Source organism: Scophthalmus maximus, chromosome 10 (genome assembly GCF_022379125.1).
Source record: "Scophthalmus maximus strain ysfricsl-2021 chromosome 10, ASM2237912v1, whole genome shotgun sequence".
Taxonomy (NCBI): Eukaryota; Metazoa; Chordata; class Actinopteri; order Pleuronectiformes; family Scophthalmidae; genus Scophthalmus; species Scophthalmus maximus.
Genome location: NC_061524.1, coordinates 19,937,501 through 19,955,000, shown reverse-complemented (window position 1 = coordinate 19,955,000; position 17,500 = coordinate 19,937,501). Strand labels below are relative to the sequence as shown.

At 45.3% G+C, this 17,500-nt stretch overlaps 1 protein-coding gene and 1 long non-coding RNA gene across 4 annotated transcripts in view; one reads left to right on the top strand and one right to left on the bottom strand.

The window, feature by feature from the left end:
* The window catches only part of LOC124850762, a 3,076-nt gene extending 34 nt beyond the window's left edge, over positions 1-3,042 (top strand). The window contains exons 1-2 of the long non-coding RNA XR_007031651.1: positions 1-1,382; positions 1,684-3,042. The exon at positions 1-1,382 is cut by the window's left edge and continues 34 nt beyond it. This is a non-coding gene — a long non-coding RNA (uncharacterized LOC124850762). The remainder of the gene's footprint in view (positions 1,383-1,683) is intronic.
* Positions 3,043-3,700: 658 nt separating this feature from the next.
* cpne4a (copine IVa) overlaps positions 3,701-17,500 on the bottom strand; it is a 32,095-nt gene continuing 18,295 nt past the window's right edge. For all 3 annotated transcript variants that reach the window (XM_035607934.2, XM_035607936.2, XM_035607935.2), the window contains 9 exons: positions 16,714-16,812; positions 14,893-14,979; positions 13,985-14,044; positions 13,267-13,400; positions 11,881-11,935; positions 11,171-11,222; positions 10,217-10,350; positions 9,766-10,002; positions 3,701-7,164 (listed from right to left, as the gene is read on the bottom strand). In XM_035607934.2, coding sequence (XP_035463827.1) covers positions 7,033-7,164; positions 9,766-10,002; positions 10,217-10,350; positions 11,171-11,222; positions 11,881-11,935; positions 13,267-13,400; positions 13,985-14,044; positions 14,893-14,979; positions 16,714-16,812 — 990 coding nt within the window. In that variant the 3' untranslated portion in view covers positions 3,701-7,032. The remainder of the gene's footprint in view (positions 7,165-9,765; positions 10,003-10,216; positions 10,351-11,170; positions 11,223-11,880; positions 11,936-13,266; positions 13,401-13,984; positions 14,045-14,892; positions 14,980-16,713; positions 16,813-17,500) is intronic.

Below are 17,500 nucleotides of genomic sequence, written 5' to 3'. Positions count from 1 at the left end.
TATGACGGGATTATTTTTTTCTCGCGCTTTCTTGAATGTATTTTTTTCCGCGGTGCAGAAGATTGAAAACGTGCCTCTGAGACGCCCGGCTCAGATCAGCTGCTCGTCCGTCGTGACGGCAAAACGTTTGAGGAGATTTTAAAACAACGTGCCTTTCTCCTCCGCTGGAGATTAATCTGACTTCACACCTCGGGAGGTGGAGGAGGAGGAGCAAGAGGAGGAGGAGGAACTCTTCGTCCTTGAGCTTCTCATGTTAAATTCTGAATGTTGGTGTTGTGTTTTCAAGGATGCAGACGCTCTGGAACTGAAACATCTGATGAAACATGAAATAATCTCAGCTCAGTGTTTTCAGTCTTCAGTTTAAAACCATCACGACTGTGATTCTTCTCTGCTCTGTTTCTGGGTCAACGTCTGTTCATTTAAAAACATATTATGGCCATCGTTCATGTTCATAGTTTCCATCTCGTCTTCCCTCCTCACACCTGCAGGTTCCTCACGTCCTCCCTCCTCCCCCTCACTCTCCTGACAATTTCTAATTTAATATGAAGAAAAGAACTGCTTTATTTTCCTCTCCGGCCTCCGGTTGATGCTTTACACCGTCTTTCATCACTCCAGTTCTCAGAGCAGCTACTGTACAAATATGCCGAGTGGTTGAATGAATCAGATCTGATTCATGATGCCGGTGGAGGCTCTGAGGCGACGGGCAGCAGCGACGTGATGATGAGCTCGTCTCATCCTGATCCAACATCGGCAGCTGCTTGTCTCACGCTGAACCCATTCATCTTCATCTGCTCGGCAACAAATGCAAACTCATTAAACTGATAAATGTCTCCGAGAGTTTGTTTGTGCCTGTCGAGTATTTTCCACTTGATGTTTCCGCTCCTGGAACGTGATGGACGGTCGAGTCCTGAACTTGGAATTTATCAGAAGAAACGATACAAATACAGAGTTCAAACCACAGACCAGAGGGGGGCGCCACTGAGCCTGTGGGCAACAGGAGAGACAGACTGAATAAAGATGGACCATGTGATCGCCCCCTGGTGGCTGGCTGCAGTATAGGTCATAAGCTCCGCCCCCTGGTGGCTGGCGGCAGTATACATCATGAGCTCCGCCCCCTCCGCGGAGCTCCGCATCTCGTTCGTTTCCCAGGAAACAAACATTTAATGAAACGCCAGCGGGAGGAGAGACGCCGCTGACGAGTCCGTCAATCATAGACATCACATTTCTGCCTCTGACTGATCCTCTGAGAGACGCTCGCTCGTTTTAAATCTGATAGACCTCCCATAAGTCTGGGGCTTCTTCTCCTCCGTCTGTTGGTTTGCTCTGAGCCGGACGGAGTTAGTCTGCAGAGACGCTCCGGACTGAAGCAGACAAGGCCAGAGGTGAGACGATCAATAATTCATACCTGGAATGACAAAGAGACGGTGGAGGTGCGTTCACAGACACTCGATCACACTGGACCTCGCTCCCGGTCCCCGGAGGTCGAACCATCTTCACCAGTGGTTCGTCTCCAGACGTTGGAGACGAACCACCGAGTAGAAAGTCCAAAACAACAAAGATGGCGGAGCTCCCAACCCCCACCAGGCCCCCTCCCTGCCCTGATGGACCAATCAGATGCTTCTAACAGTCAAACAGGAAACACAGAAATGTAACCTCTAAACCTCCTCCTCTTTTTTTCATCAGATCTGATTCTGTTGCCTCAGAGTCGCAGCATCAGCAGCCGTCACTGACCCACTCACTCGTCATCGGTCGATCAGCTGATCGATCGGCCGGATTTCAAACTGCACATGAACAACAGCTGCATGAGAAAAGATCCGTCTGATCTGGTCCAGGTTCAGTTTGATCTTATCGAGTTATCTGATCCTTAGATTGTTCTTCCTCAAGTCGCTGGTTTGAAGCTTCGAGTCGCTGCAGAGAGTCGACGTCTCGCTGAGAAGCTTTTGTTCTTCTGACAGAGTTAGCAGCCTCTTCTCACTGGCCACGCCCCCAACGAGCAGCACAGAGGCTCATTACTGCTGCTGCACACACACACACACACACACTCACACACACACACACACACACACTCACACACACAAACACACACACACACACACACACACACACTCACACACACACACACACACACATACACACACACACTCACACACACACACACACACACACACACACACACTCACACACTCACACACACACACACACTCACACACACTCACACACTCACACACACACAGAAACGCTCACACACAGACTCTTCATGTTATACCTCTGATCTTCCCGCTCTGTCTTGCTGTGTGTGAGGATTTTAATTTTTTTATAAATATATATATGTTGCTTCTAATTCAGTCATTGGATATTAAAGGTTTGTTGTTAATATAGAACTGTAATTGATTTTTATCGGTGCTTCCTCGTCTTTAAATCGTGTTCATGATTTCAATTTATGGAGATCCTGCAGATTTTATTTTGTGTTTTTATTCTTCTTTAAGTCTTCATGTTGTTTTATATATTCCATGTTGTCCTTATTGTGCGTCTCTTGTGTTCAGCGGAGCCTCACAGGGACAGTAATGATATTGATCTTGATCCTTCAGGTTCATAATGTGAAGGAGAAGAGAGTTATGACATGTTATGGATCTACTTTTCTTTTACAAAATAAAAGCTGAGGTACCTACACTGGTGATTTGGTTGGTGGGTAAAGAAGCGTATGATTAGTATACAATTAGCATATGGTTAGCTAACTGTAGTCATGTTTCCCTCGACAAATATTTTCTGCACATTTTGAAGCATCAGATGAGGAAAAGTGGAGGTTGAGAAGGACAATATATGATCATATATGGTGTATATCCTGCAGTGCATATCATATTGTATTAGATGACAGATATTGTACATTACATGTAAATTATACTGCATTAGGTTTTATAGCTATATATTATATTATAAAATAATATTGAGTTGTAGTAGATGTAAGAGAAAAGCATAAGATGTAGGATAAATATGAAATTCATTTGTATCTTGTTATAAAATAAAGATTAGTGGTGATCAGTATATTATAAATTATGATTGAATGATTGAATTAATGTTCATGTTTTTGTCTGCCTGCGATATTATCATTATAGATTGTTTATGAATTCTCTTTTAATTTTAGATATGTATTCGAAATAGACATTTCACTCAATCAAACATGAACATGAACATGAAATCTGAATAAGTTGTGACGTAGTGAACATTGAACTCTGCCATCTCATCAACTGTTTCCTTATTTAAAAAAAGAAGATTTCACCAGATACACACTTTGAGCCGTGCGGTCAGTCGTCAGAACTCCTGATGATCAGAGGCCGACAAACACACGTTTCCTGCTGGTCCATGTTTTCCGACATTATCGACTTGCAACTGAATTCAGCATTAAACCCTTTTCAACTTCTTCTCTGGTTAATTACAGCCATGGGTTAAGTAGCCTATAGCGCCACCTACAGATAAAACAGTCTGCGTTTTAATAGGTTTGAGCTTTTTGCCTCTAACCTATTAAAACACTTGTGTATCGGTTAGTGACGATGCCGCTCACCTGTCGACAGTTTGAAGCTGCTGTTGAATCATCAACCACAGTGAAATCTTGTGAGATATTAACATCATCAGAGGAACATTCGCCTGAGTCTTCGCTGGTCCTGCTGCGTTCACTGACCTCACACGGACACAGGCGCACCTGGAGGCTACTGATGAAACCTTTATTATCACAAGTCAGTTCGTCATCGTTTTGCACACAATACTGCATGTTACCACAACGATGAGGTTCACGTGACAACACCTGTCCTCCACGTAAAATCATCATCAGTCAGTAAATTATTACTTCAGAAGCAAACTCAGAGGGCTCAAAGTGCCTGCGTAAGGAGCCACATGCAGGTACGGAAAGTACAATTAAGCTTTATTTCATTGATAAAATATACAATTTATGAAAAACTCCAGAAGGTTCTGGAAAAAGAAGATGCTCGGAGGAGTTAGTTCAGGGGGTTCAGGCAGCTGATGAAGGCTCCCTGCTGCACCAGACCCAGGGAATCCCTTCTGGGGATTAGGACTATCATCCAAAAAGTTGTTTTTTTTTAATTTATGTACTGGTTGGATGTTCAGGTTGCCTGGGACCAGTTCACCCGGAACTGGATCACAGACCTGGATCACAGAAAAAAAAAAGGAGGAGGAGTTTGTTTGTGTGCAAATGTCCAAAATGCGCCAAATTTGCTCACTGAATTCAAAATGGGGGTGATGGCGCCCCAGGACCAAATGTCGTTAATCTACATCCAATGTAAAGCAAGGAGGAAATGTGGTAAGGGGCTTTATTGAGTTATTGCGAAACGCCTATGGCCGAGACCCCCTAAAATTTCTCCACAGATACTTAGGATGAAGGATTCCAGGGCCACCTTGTCTGCAGCTGCAGCAAAGTGGTGGGGAAATGATGGATGAGCAGAGGCGTGAGGTTCTGAAGCCTGATCCGGAGTTTAAATGAAGCTTGTGGGAGAAAAGAAAGAGAAGATGCCAAAGAGATGGCTAGAAACCGCGAGACAGGTGTTGTCTAGAAATCTGATCAAAGATACTGAGCTTGTTTGTGCTTATTTGAAAATCTACTCACACATTTCCGTTTACCCGTGAACATGCTTCAGAGTAGAACGGGCCCCTTTCATCGGGTACATTGTAAACGTCATTATTACTCATTATTATTATTATTATTCACGACCAGGACACGGGAACCACACGGACCGAGGAGTCTGCATGCAAAACAACAAGTTCATGCATCTGCCTCGCCTTTGGAAAAACAGAGGATGCAGACGTCAGTGAAGGCAGCTCGCCCGTTCGTCCAGCAGAGATCCAAAATGCTTCACAACGTACGAACCTTTAGGAAATTTTGCAAAATCTCGGCGAACTCTTATAAAAACAAACCGGGAGAAGGAGGTTCATACATTCCGTCATCGACTGCTTCCCCACCTGTCATGCTGTCGGCGGGGAGCAGCGGCTGGATTGGTCAGTGGTGTGTCTGTGTGCTTTTCATGTGCGTTAACATCTCCTGAACATTACAACCTACTCCGCCCTGCATGCACAACACATGCTAAAGGTGCTACATTTAGCATTTTTTAACTCAAGATGAAATGAACTCTTTATTCCCGCTGATCCTTGTTTCCCTCAAACGTCTCCCGCTGCCTGTGCTGCGTTCGCATCACGTGGGATCGAAGGCAGCAAAAGTTTTACAACAAGTTGGGATGATGATCACATGTGCTGGCGTGTCCACGTCAGATCGTTTGTCCTGGAAGCTTTGTGGAATAGTGGCTACAGCGGCTGCTGAGGGAACCAAAACCAACCGCCGCTACCGCGGCTGTACCAGCTAGCAGCCACACCTAGCTAATCTGGTAGTTAGCTAGCGGAGCTAACAGAGTTTATTGAAGATCCTGTCAGTTTCCTCGAGGTTCAACGCGATAAGCGTCGTTCACGCAGTTTATTGCGAATATTTTGCCCGTTCTACACGCGCACGTGAACATGAAGTGTTGGATGTCAGACAGAAATGCAGCGCGGTTGTGCTAACTGGAGTTAAAGCTAGCGTCCCACTTCCTCGCTCACTTCCTGTCAAGCCCTTCTCCTTCTTCGCCCGGCCACGATACAATAGCAACTGGTGTGGACTCTCCCCACACAGCCACAATAGTTTGACCCTCGGGGTGCGGCCTGACGCCGGTTAGTTGAATAACCAGGTTACGCCAGTTCTCCCTGTATACATGAGCGGGGAGGAACGTGAAGAAAGACGGGAGTAACTCTGCCTCTGGTACAGCAGGTGGCGCTCTGCCAGCGTACAGCTGGGCGGAATAAGGAAGGACGTGGACGACTCTTGAGCGCTGTACATCTCGTACGTCCTCGGGTTTAACATGTTACCCGAGCTTAGCCCCAGTTAAGGTGTACCCATTCACAAATCCCCCGGTTACTAATGGAGTAATGTAGGTCTGTTAACCGAGGTGAGGTGTTTACATGGCGTCTGAGAAACCGGGTTGTCGCCTTAACCCGAATACAATCAGGTTTTTAAACTGCATGTACTAGTGACGGAGGGACGATCTCACACAAATATATTTCCACCTGACGCTATTCACGTCATTCACGTCCACTCGCATCTGTGCATTGACTCTGTGTGATCTGCTTGCGCAAATAATTTGCGTCGCGTCCGGTGTGAACGCACCACGACGGGAACACAAACAACAGCTTGCGACTCTTCATGCTACATAGCTGCTAGCTGTGCTCACAAACCAAATCTGTTACAGGCGACTGATGAACATAAACCCTGTTTTTTTCTGATCAGAACCTGGACGTTCACCACTAAAGGTAAGTACATGAACATACACAGAATTCATGTCCGTCTGTGAAACGTTAACTGAATCTGTTTCTTCGAAAAACAAACGATCAGAACCAAAGAGGTTACTGATCTTGGACGACACCGTGGTGATGTTTGTGTGTTTGGTTTGTTGAATATCATAATGTGTGCTTGTGTTCCCCGACCGCCCAGCGACCCTCTGTGGGGTGGAGTCTGGCGGCGGGATGAGCTGGTGGTCGTAGGCACTAATCGAGGCTAACGCTGACTGGACTCACTTACCCAGGAGCCTCCTGTGCTTCTGTGTTCAGGATCAATACTGGGCATCACACCACAGATGGTGTTTTTCACAGCGGCAGCATCAGGAGGTGTGCTACTGTTCCTATTAATTGAATTGGCACATCCCAGCTACCGTACTTTCACCTGTCCGTGTGAGATGAGCACGACGTCTGTAACCAGCAGCTCCTCGGAGAAGAAAACATGTTCTGTGTTATCAAATAGTCCTGTCCGACCCGTAAATCCCTCCCACTGGTAGAAGCAGTGTAGAAGCTGACAGTAGCCTTGTGTATCTTGTAAAAAAAACACCTCTTCATGCTAACATGCTACACGTAGCACCTTTAACATCTGCATTAACAAAGAACTAAACACAGTAAACATTTGTCTCAGTCCGGTGGGGGACGTGACGTGACGTCCGGCGGCGGCACTCAGGGGCCGAACGACCTGGAAGACTGGTACTCGCTGGGCACTTTGGGCTTGATGCCCCGGCCGTTGTAGTAGTCGACCACCTGATTGGGCACTTCTGCCAGAACACTCTTCGCCAGAGCGGCTGGAGTCGCCTGAGGAGGAGACGGAGACAACGTGGGTCACAAACACAGTAGCGTCTCCCGTGACGTGAACACAGCTTCCTCTTTGACGAACCGCCGTCGTACTTTAGCTTTTACAACCAATTAACCTCGAATCACCTTCACGTGGTTTTAATGTTGAACCTTCTGTTCTGTTAAAGACGTCGTGAAACTCTCTCTCGCTCTGAACGTTTAATTGTCTGTTCTCTTTTGGATGTTGGACACCATCGAATGGTACGACAGAGACGAGCATCTCCTTAATATCATTCACTCTGTGCTTCCTGTCTTACTTTGATGTACACCGACATTTACTGTTCCTGTTTCAGTTCCTGCTCTAAAAACATTTCTCAGGAAGGTTCCAGAGTGAAATGACCTGAAGTGTCTTTGGCAGCCATGACGAGAGCTGCTGCTCTTCCCTGATACTGCGTTCCCGCCAGACGATGAGATTACATACAAGGTCGATGCAAAGACGCGAGTCACGCCACTTGAAGACGCGAAAGTCACATCATTTGCTTCACAAATATTTCCGTGACGCGTTGTTGCAAAAGCCAATCAGCGCTGAGATCCTCCGGACGTCTGACAGAGAACGTGCAGATATTCTTGGGTTGTGTTTACTATCGCTAATCACAAGTTAATATAAACGGTGCAGCTGCAAAACACCCGTGAGGAACGCAACGCGCAAATTTGCTTCGCGTTTGGTGTGAACGCAGCATAAGAGCTTCAATGCTTCCTATCTTATCTCCTCAAGCAAAGGAGACACTGGGGCTTCCTTTGTGATAGGAAAGGAGATGATACCGGCGACAACTTTGTGGTTGCACCAGGGCATTAATCCATGCATCATCCATCCATCATCCATCCATCATCCAACCATCATCCATCCATCATCCATCCATCATCCAACCATCATCCAACCATCATCCATCCATCATTCATCCATCATCCAACCATCATCCATCCATCGTCCAACCATCATCCATCCATCATCCAACCATCATCCATCCATCGTCCATCTATTCCACGTATATCCCCACATGCAGACTCCACAGCAACCTTGTTGCTGTGAGGTCACCTGACATCCATCTCAACATCCTCCTCCTCCTGAAATACATAGACCTCAATGTCCATATACATAATGTGTTGCAGATTATATAGAGCAGTTACAGCTGATATAGTCTGAATTGTATACGAGTGGGGACCTGAGTTCTATTTCACTCTTTCAATCTGCAGCGTCGCTCGTCTCTGAGACTGAAACTGTCAGATTAAAACCCAGGAGGGAAAAAATACACGGGGGTCCGAACGGGGAAGATCCATCTGTACCGTACAGACTGTAACCGCCAGACTTGTTACAGACAGAAAATTCATTTGAGAGAAATTTAAAAAAAGATGCGGCTGAAGATTAGCTTGGCAGATTGCCGCCTCGTCTCCCTCCTTAAAGGCTGGAAACTAATTTCTTCAATAACTGCACTCGCTCTCTTTCTCATTTCATCCTCCTCCACGTCCAATATGCTCTGAACCGGAGAGTCTCCTCGCGGCTTATTGCTTCTCCGACACTTCAGTCGTCCTCAGCTGTTTCTGGGTCACACCACAAGCTTCTATCAAATTAACACTCGATGTGGTGCCAGAGTTCAGTTCTCCAGGTTTTTTAGCTCCTTAGTGACGGAGAACGGATAAATAAATTTATGATGTAATACAACACTGCCACATTACACAGTAATAAAGTCCACCATGCTGCACCAAATCTCACACACTCACAGAAACTTATCTGTGCTTTTGAAAATGTGTCATGTGTAAAAAGAAAATGTTTTCAAGAGACTCAAAAATTAAAACTGTCTTTGCAGCAGATAAAATGCTAATAGTGTGTTTTGTTAGAATTATTATTAGAATTTTTCAATTTTTTTATTATTATTATTATTTAATCTTTCTCTTATTGTTTTCGTTTTTTTGGCTTATTTATTATTATTTATAATTTATCTATTTACTTAAAAATGATTCTCCTCTTGATCTGAGTGTAAGGGTTGGGTGGGGATAATACAAAATAATATATATATATATATGAATGCTAATTACCACATTTTTAATAAGCACTAACCTTGAAAACTGAAATGAGGCTGTATGCAAATGTCTAACCACAACGGACATTTATAAATAAATCTAATTAAAATATTTACGTGTGTGTGTGTGTGTGTGTATGTGTGTGTGTGAGTATATATATAAATATATACTTTTTTTTACATCAAAAATGATCTGGAAGGAAGTTTAAGTATTCATTATGGCTGCTGTTACAAAACCAAAAGATAGGAATTTCAGCTCACAGTGACGTTGGTGTTTGAGTTTTCAAAAACAAATCTTTACATTATTCAGCAGGAGAAAGTTGTTCAATAAACAACATGGAGCATATTTAGGTGGATTAACCAGGAAATTAATATTCTGAACAATGAGCTTCAGATAAATTTGGGTAGAGAGAAAATGAATGGGCTCTAAAATCGTGCCCTGGTGAACTCCTCAGGTCGGAGGAGCAGTTCCTGTTTGATACAAACATGTTCTAAGAAGAAATGGTGAAACGGGATTATGAATTTCTTGATTTACATCACTCACATGTTTGAAGTTGCGGAAGGGGACAAACTGGACGATGTCCCGGAGGACGGGTTCTCCTTTGGGCGATCGCAGGATCCCATCGTCGCCGTCCAGCATCTGCATGTCGCTGAAGTCGGCGTTCCCGACCCCGACGATGATGACGGACATGGGCAGGTGGGAGGCCTGGACAATGGCCTCCCTGGTGTCGGCCATGTCGGTGATGACGCCGTCCGTCAGGATCAGCAGGATGAAGTATTGCTGGAGGAGAGAGTGTCGGGAAGAAACACACTCAGTCACTTTGTCTCAGATCTTTATCTTTATGATCTTTATGGTTCCTGATGTTTGGTGGAACAACAGACTGAATCTCGAGGAAGTTGGTACCAGACGCTCAGGAGGAGAAAATCCCTACGAACTGCAACAAGCGTCCACGAGTTTGACGGTGTTTGTGTTGGACATGTGGGGTTCCTCTCACCATGGCCTCTTTGGTGTGGACCTCCTGCGAGGCAGAGTTGGCAACCTTCTGGATGATGGGGGCGATGTTGGTGGGACCGTAGAGCTGCAGCTTGGGGAGGCAGGCCTGGTAGGCCTCCACCACGCCCTGGATACCTGGCGGGACACCAAACACCGTCAGCAGATTTCGGACGCCGCGGTGCCGGATGATTCTGAATTGATTGTCGGCAGATCACTGAACACATTAAAATATCCATGTCTATTGATGTTTATTTGGTGGAACTACGTTTGAAAATTAGGTGCGCGAACCCAGAAGGAAGCTTTTCCACTTCGGAGGAAAAGAAGAAACAAGTGTTTCACTTAGTCTAAAACCGTTGACGCTTTTTCTCTCCACAGAGAGACTCTGTCAAGTTCACACTGACTCAGACTGCCAGAGGCGTCCCAGCATGCCTCGGGGCACCAGCGCTGGGATCTGCTGTCTGAAAGTCACCGGGAACATGACACACACACACACACACACACACACACACACACACACACACTCAGTCTTAATTAAGAGCGTCAGAGCTGAAGTGTCTCTGAGATCAATGACCTTTAGTAGCCGAGAAGGCGAGAGACCTTCAGTTAAACAGACTCTCTCTCTCTCTCACACCCAGTGAACAGTCACAGAGTGGGAGGAGCCTGGGGTGTAAGGGGGAGGTGCTTGAACTGCTACAAGGCAGATTTTCTGTTTTTGTTCAAACTTGACGTCAGGAGGAGGCTGATCAGCTGATCAGACCTCAGCACTGATGGATATGATTCTCCTCTCCCTTCACCGAGTCTCTCCGCTGATCTGATATCAGATCAAAAACAAAGACGGACCTTCGACCTGCAGCCGCCTGTGTGATGTCAGAGAGTTTCCTGTTCACCGACGCTCACGGCCGAATATACCTGAGACTCTCTTGTCGAAGACGAGAGGAAGTCAGACAGAACGTACCTGCACACTCGGGGTTGTCCTCGTTAAAGTTCACCGCAAAGTCATGGGAGACCTGGGGGGACAGGAAGACTGTTTGATCTCTACAGTTAAAACAAGAACTGGAACAAAGAATTGACTTTCCCCTTTTCACCTTCATCCCTCTTCTCATTTTCTTCTTCTTGAAATTGTTTCTGAGCAGGTGACACCGCCCCCCCCCGCCCCCGAGCCAAAGATTCATAAATCAAATCCTCATCATAACAGAAATAATGTGTCTTTGTGTCTAATGTCGACGACTTTCCAATGCAAATATACTGTAAAATCATCTTTGTCTTTTTCTTGTCTCGACGTTCCGATAAAATCAACCGTGTTTGATATTATTATCATAAGTTATTGGTCCTCGCTTGCGAGGAGAGTTCCGTGAACATTGTCTACAACCAATAGCTGAGCTCGTTCCAGAACCAAACAGGAAGCAGAAAAGCGTGTGTGTGTGTGTGTGTGTGTGTGTGTAGTTAGTAGTTTTTCGAATGAAAAAAAAATCGGAACTTTCTAGAAGGTGATGTGAAAGCAGCATCAGACGAGCAACCGCCGGGCGCGGCATGGCATCATGGGAAGAAGATTAAAGGGGGGCGAGGGGGCACACTTCACCCAGCGGCGCCCCAGGGAGGCGGGCTGGTAATCACGGTGTCTGGCGGGTCACCTCGACAGAGAGCATGCTGGGAGCAGGTCATTACCTTGTAGTCAGGAGGGATCTGAGCGCCGAAGCCAAACGCCGGGAACATTTTGTCACTGGAAGAAAAGAAGAAATCATATAATCATATGATTTCACAGTCTGAAGTTAAAAATGGAACGGAGGCTTGTGATTGGCTCTCAGCAGGAGTTAACGAGCTCGTTCAAACCGCCGCCACTTCAGCACAAAGCAAAGAAATTACTTGTGATTGGCTGTGGGCGTGTCTGTGTGTCTGTGTGTGTGTGTGTGGGGGGGGGGCTTCCTGCTGCTTCCTGCCCAGACAACGGACCAAAGTAAAGACGAGAGATACAGGAAGTGAAGAGGAGAGCAGGAGAGGATTCGCCTGCGTCACTTCCTCTTCTGTGTGGTAAGTGCAAAGTTAGCTTAGCTTAGCATAAAGTCTGTCTGTGCAGGGTATTGATCTAGTAGATTAAACTTTAATCTCTGAGCTTTAAATGTTCAGTTATTGACCAATAGCAAAAAGGGGAGACACCGCCGCCATGTGGCCATTTGTAAGTCTTGAACCTGGTTCTTGGGACCGGGTTCTTGGGACCTGGTTCTTGGGACCTGGTTCTTGGGACCTGGTTCTTGGGACCTGGTTCTTGGGACCTGGTTCTTGAGCTTGGTTGTTAGGGACCTGGGTCTTGAGCCTGGTTATTGGGACCTGGTTTTTGGGACCTGGATCTTGAGCCTGGTTATTGGGACCTGGTTTTTGGGACCTGGTTCTTGGGACCTGGTACTTGAGCCTGGTTGTTAGGGACCTGGGTCTTGAGCCTGGTTATTGGGACCTGGTTTTTGGGACCTGGTTCTTGGGACCTGGTACTTGAGCCTGGTTGTTAGGGACCTGGGTCTTGAGCCTGGTTATTGGGACCTGGTTTTTGGGACCTGGTTCTTGGGACCTGGTACTTGAGCCTGGTTGTTAGGGACCTGGGTCTTGGGACCTGGTTCTTGAGCCTGGTTCTTGGGACCTTGATGTTCGTTGTGATCAGCGTTGTCACCCTTTGCTCTGTAACTTGTTGGTCACAGCTGAACAGATTTTTCAGGTTTGGAAAAATTTATTTTTGGTCGAAATCGCTGCGATCGGAGCGAAATTGGAAGAACCAACTGGAACGTAACCTGATCCATGTTGGTTGAGAAAGAGGAGAGAATGAGGGTTTAAACCACAGGTGGTGCTGCAGTTAAATTGTCTCAACTACAAGGTCGTGATTTGGTCTTAATGTTCCTGACAGAAACCGGTCGTATCTTAGTTTTCACTGCAGGTTCTCTGACGCTCAGATGATTACTACGGCCTTCTTCTGAAAAACTGAAGGAACTGAAGACGTGGTGACAATATTAAATTATTTCTTGTCCTTTAATAAACACTGTCGTCTGATTGACTGCTGGGACCCACCTGTCGTAGTCCTGGCAGATCTCGCCCACGGCCACCAGGGCCTTCAGGTACTCGTTGGGCTGGTACGGGTGGATGTAGTGCAGAGAGCAGCTGTTGCGCGGATCTCCATTGGAGGCCGTGAAGTCGATGGCTACCTGGAGAGACGACAGCCAATCAGAGAGGAGAGACAGTTATATACAGTCGCGATCGTCTTCATATACAGTCACCTATCGTGTTTATGTACATTCACTGATCGTCTTCATATACAGTCACCTATCGTGTTTATGTACATTCACTGATCGTCTTTTATACAGTCACTGATCGTCTTTATATACAGTGGCTGATTGTCTTTATATACAGTCACCTATCGTGTTTATGTACATTCACTGATCGTCTTTATATACAGTCACTGATCGTCTTTATATACAGTCTCTGATCATCTTTATATACAGTCACCGATCATCTTTATATACAGTCACTGATCGTCTTCATATACAGTCACCTATCGTGTTTATATACAGTCACTGATCATCTTTCTATAAGTAGCTGGTCGTCCGGGGACAGTAGCAGCCATTGACATTAACTGGCACTCTGAGAAACGTGTCGCCGTGGTAACTGTTTCCACAGCAACATCAGAGATACTGGGAACGCAGACCTCGTTTTCCCCAGACAGGATGTGAAGCAGGACAACAACGTGACCCGTGTGTGTGTGTGTGTGTGTGTGTGTGTGTGTTCTCACTGTAAACTGGATCTGACAGCCTCCCATGATGTAATCCAGGAAGGAGTGCATCTTGATGATCTGCAGAAATAAAGATCATTAATGTTGAGAGGTTGTGACATCATCACACATCAGAGACTGGTTCTGTTGCTAAACTGAAGGAAAAGGTCAAGTTGATGGTGAAATAAGAAATTTGTAGAAATAGATTTTTGTGTTTGACTCGTTTATATTTTTAGGGAAAAAAATTAAATATAAAACGCCTCAATGTCAGTTTCAGTTGGCCACTAGCGGGCGGAGTCCTGAACCTCTGTGGTTCTGCAAAACTGTGAGTTGCATAGACTTTAAAATATCAAGGAGTGTGTGTATCAAGGAGTGTGTGTGTGTGTGTGTATCATATGTTTTATGATTTTGGGTAAATGTATAAAAATTATAAAAATGATAAAACAATGATAAAAAGGTCAATGTATAAAAACCCCTGGCTCCCCTCGGGGCCACCTTCGGGGCTCCCTGCGTTGCGGCCCTGCTGCTCTGACAGAATGAGAGCAGTTGAACTTCCTGCCGCCAGACTCTGATGTAACGAGGTCGGAGCGGCAGCTGACGCCTGGAACCTGATCTCATTCCATCGTCTCAGCTCCAAATCAAAAAAAGAAATACATTTGGTATCAAAACTCTTTGTCCATCACGCGTGTGAATCTATCGTTTTGTGTCCGTGTTGAGCAACAACGTCGTGAAGCGGGATTCGCTGTCTGACAGGAAGTTTGTCGGGTTAGTCAGGCGGCTCACAGCGACATAATTGGTTCCACTGGTTGGTTTTCAGCCGCCGAGAGGAACAGGGAGAGCCGAAGGAAACGCTTCGTCTCTGCCCTCGGCTGTCGGGATTAACGTTTAACACCTGGATTAAAAACAGACTGGAGATAATCTCACGTCACCTTGCACTGGTTCAGGATGACGATCCCCGAGTTCCTGTAGTTCTTCTTCTTCACGGTGTATTTGGGATTTATACACGGCCACTGGACCTGCAACACACACAAAGAATTTAAAATCATTGTTGAAATCAGACGGAGGAGAAGGAGGCTGTGATCTCGTGTGTTCAGGTGAAGAAGAAACATGATTTTAATCTCCTGCTCTCAGAGAAACTGAGACGAGGAAGACGATGATTTGATTCTTCATCTTCAGTTTCTGCTGGTGGTGCTGATAAAAGTGTGTGAGAATGAATCCACAATTTTAGTGGTTATGATTATGATTATGATTATGATTATGATCTGAACGATGACAGCTGATGTAAACGTGTCTCTGTTCTTCTGTATAACATATTCAAAAATCCCTGCCTTGTGTCAAATCTCTTCTGGATGTAACTCAACACCGTTGCCTCATTTCGTATTCACAGAGGTATGAATATGTAAATGAGGCCAGCCTCTGTCTCCACCCCCCTCAGCTGCAGCTCCGACTTGTCCACGTCCAGAGACTCACACAGCAGCAGAGCAACACAACTGAGCAGCTGTCAACAATAAATGATGTTTAATATTCCAGAGAAGCTATTGATCTAAACGAGGCCTGAATCGGTCCTGATTCACTTTGAGGTTCAGGAGAGTCTCAGGATCTGAGCAGCGTCGTTTCAGTTTATTACTTCAGAGACGAGTGGTGCAGAGTTTCTCACAACCGGAGAAAAGTCACAACCGGAGAAAAGTCACAACTGGAGAAAAGTCACAACCTAAACCTGCTGAGGACAAACTGTAGTCACGTAAGCATCGAGGGAAGGTTCAGGTTCAGGTGACCTGCTGAGTTTCACTGCTGCTGATCTCAAACCAGTTTCCGCAGAAGACGAGTTACACAGCATGTGTGTGTGTGTGTGTGTGTGTGTGTGTGTGTGTGTGTGTGTGACTCTCACTGAGCTGTTAAATTGATTGTGCAGTTGAAGGAGACAGAAGTTTCTGCCTCGACTCCCAGAGGAATCTGAACCGAGCGGCTTCCACAACACGGATCAACGGTCTGCGAGCTGAACGCTGCTTAAATATTAACTGGATCTGTTTTCACACGACGTTCAGACACTGAGGGAAGTTGTTCTCATGAATGAGAAGAAATAGAAAATCACCTGTGAAAAGCAAAACTTGCCGTCGGCAAACTGAGCGATCCATGAGGCTACAATCACATAATGATTATAATATTTATGATAATATATTTATTTAATAACATTTGATATTTATATAACAGTTATATATATATATAGAGAGAGAGATATATACTGTATATCTCTCTCTCTCTCTCTCTCTCTCTATATATATATATATATATATATATATATCATATACAGACTCCAAAAATCTGCATGATGGCATAACTTATAAATAATAAATAAATATATCATATAAATTATAAATAATCCATCATCTTGGCATCTTGTGTTGCCACAGATGTTTTGTCTTCATAGCAAATTTCTTACTTTTACATAAAACTAAATGTTGTTTCTTCAACATTATATTGTTATCCCGTTGTCTGTACGCCTGACGACGACGGCTCAGGTAAAAACTTTCCTGAAGACAAAACAAAATCCTTCAAACGTCTCCTGCTCCTCCCGAACTACAATAACTGACCCTGGGAGAAGAAATTATTGTTCTTGATGCATCAACATTTCAACACAATCATTAAGGTAATAAAACTGCAGTATCTAAACAAATCATTTGTCATTTGTCAGTCATTTGAGAACAAAAATATGATCTGAAATACCATAATGATATAATAATAAGACCAACCTGTCTCCCATCGATCGCTCCTCTCATCTCTTTGAACGTTGCCTCAAACTCTCCGATGTAGTCGTGTTTCCCGTTGGAGTCCCAGTCCCACACAGTGCACTGTGGAGGCAACACAGCAACACGTCAACCAACAGATTACAGCAACACGTCAACCAACAGATCACAGCAACACGTCAACCAACAGATCACAGCAACACGTCAACCAACAGATCACAGCAACACGTCAACCAACGGACGAAGCAGCAACACGTCAACCAATGGACGACGCAGCAACACGTCAACCAACGAACGATGCAGCAACACGTCAACCAACGGATCACAGCAACACGTAAACCAACGGATCACAGCAACACGTCAACCAACAGATCACACAGCACAAGTCAACCAACAGATCACAGCAACACGTCAAAAAACGGATCACAGCAACACGTCAACCAACAGATCACACAGCACAAGTCAACCAACAGATCACAGCAACACGTCAACCAACAGATCACAGCAACACGTCAACCAACAGATCACAGCAACACGTCAACCAACGGACGACACAGCAACACGTCAACCAACAGATCACAGCAACACGTCAACCAACGGACAACACAGCAACACGTCAACCAACAGATCACAGCAACACGTCAACCAACAGATCACAGCAACACGTCAACCAACGGACGAAGCAGCAACACGTCAACCAACAGATCACAGCAACACGTCAACCAACGAACGACGTAGCAACACGTCAACCAACAGATCACAGCAACACGTCAACCAACGAACGACGTAGCAA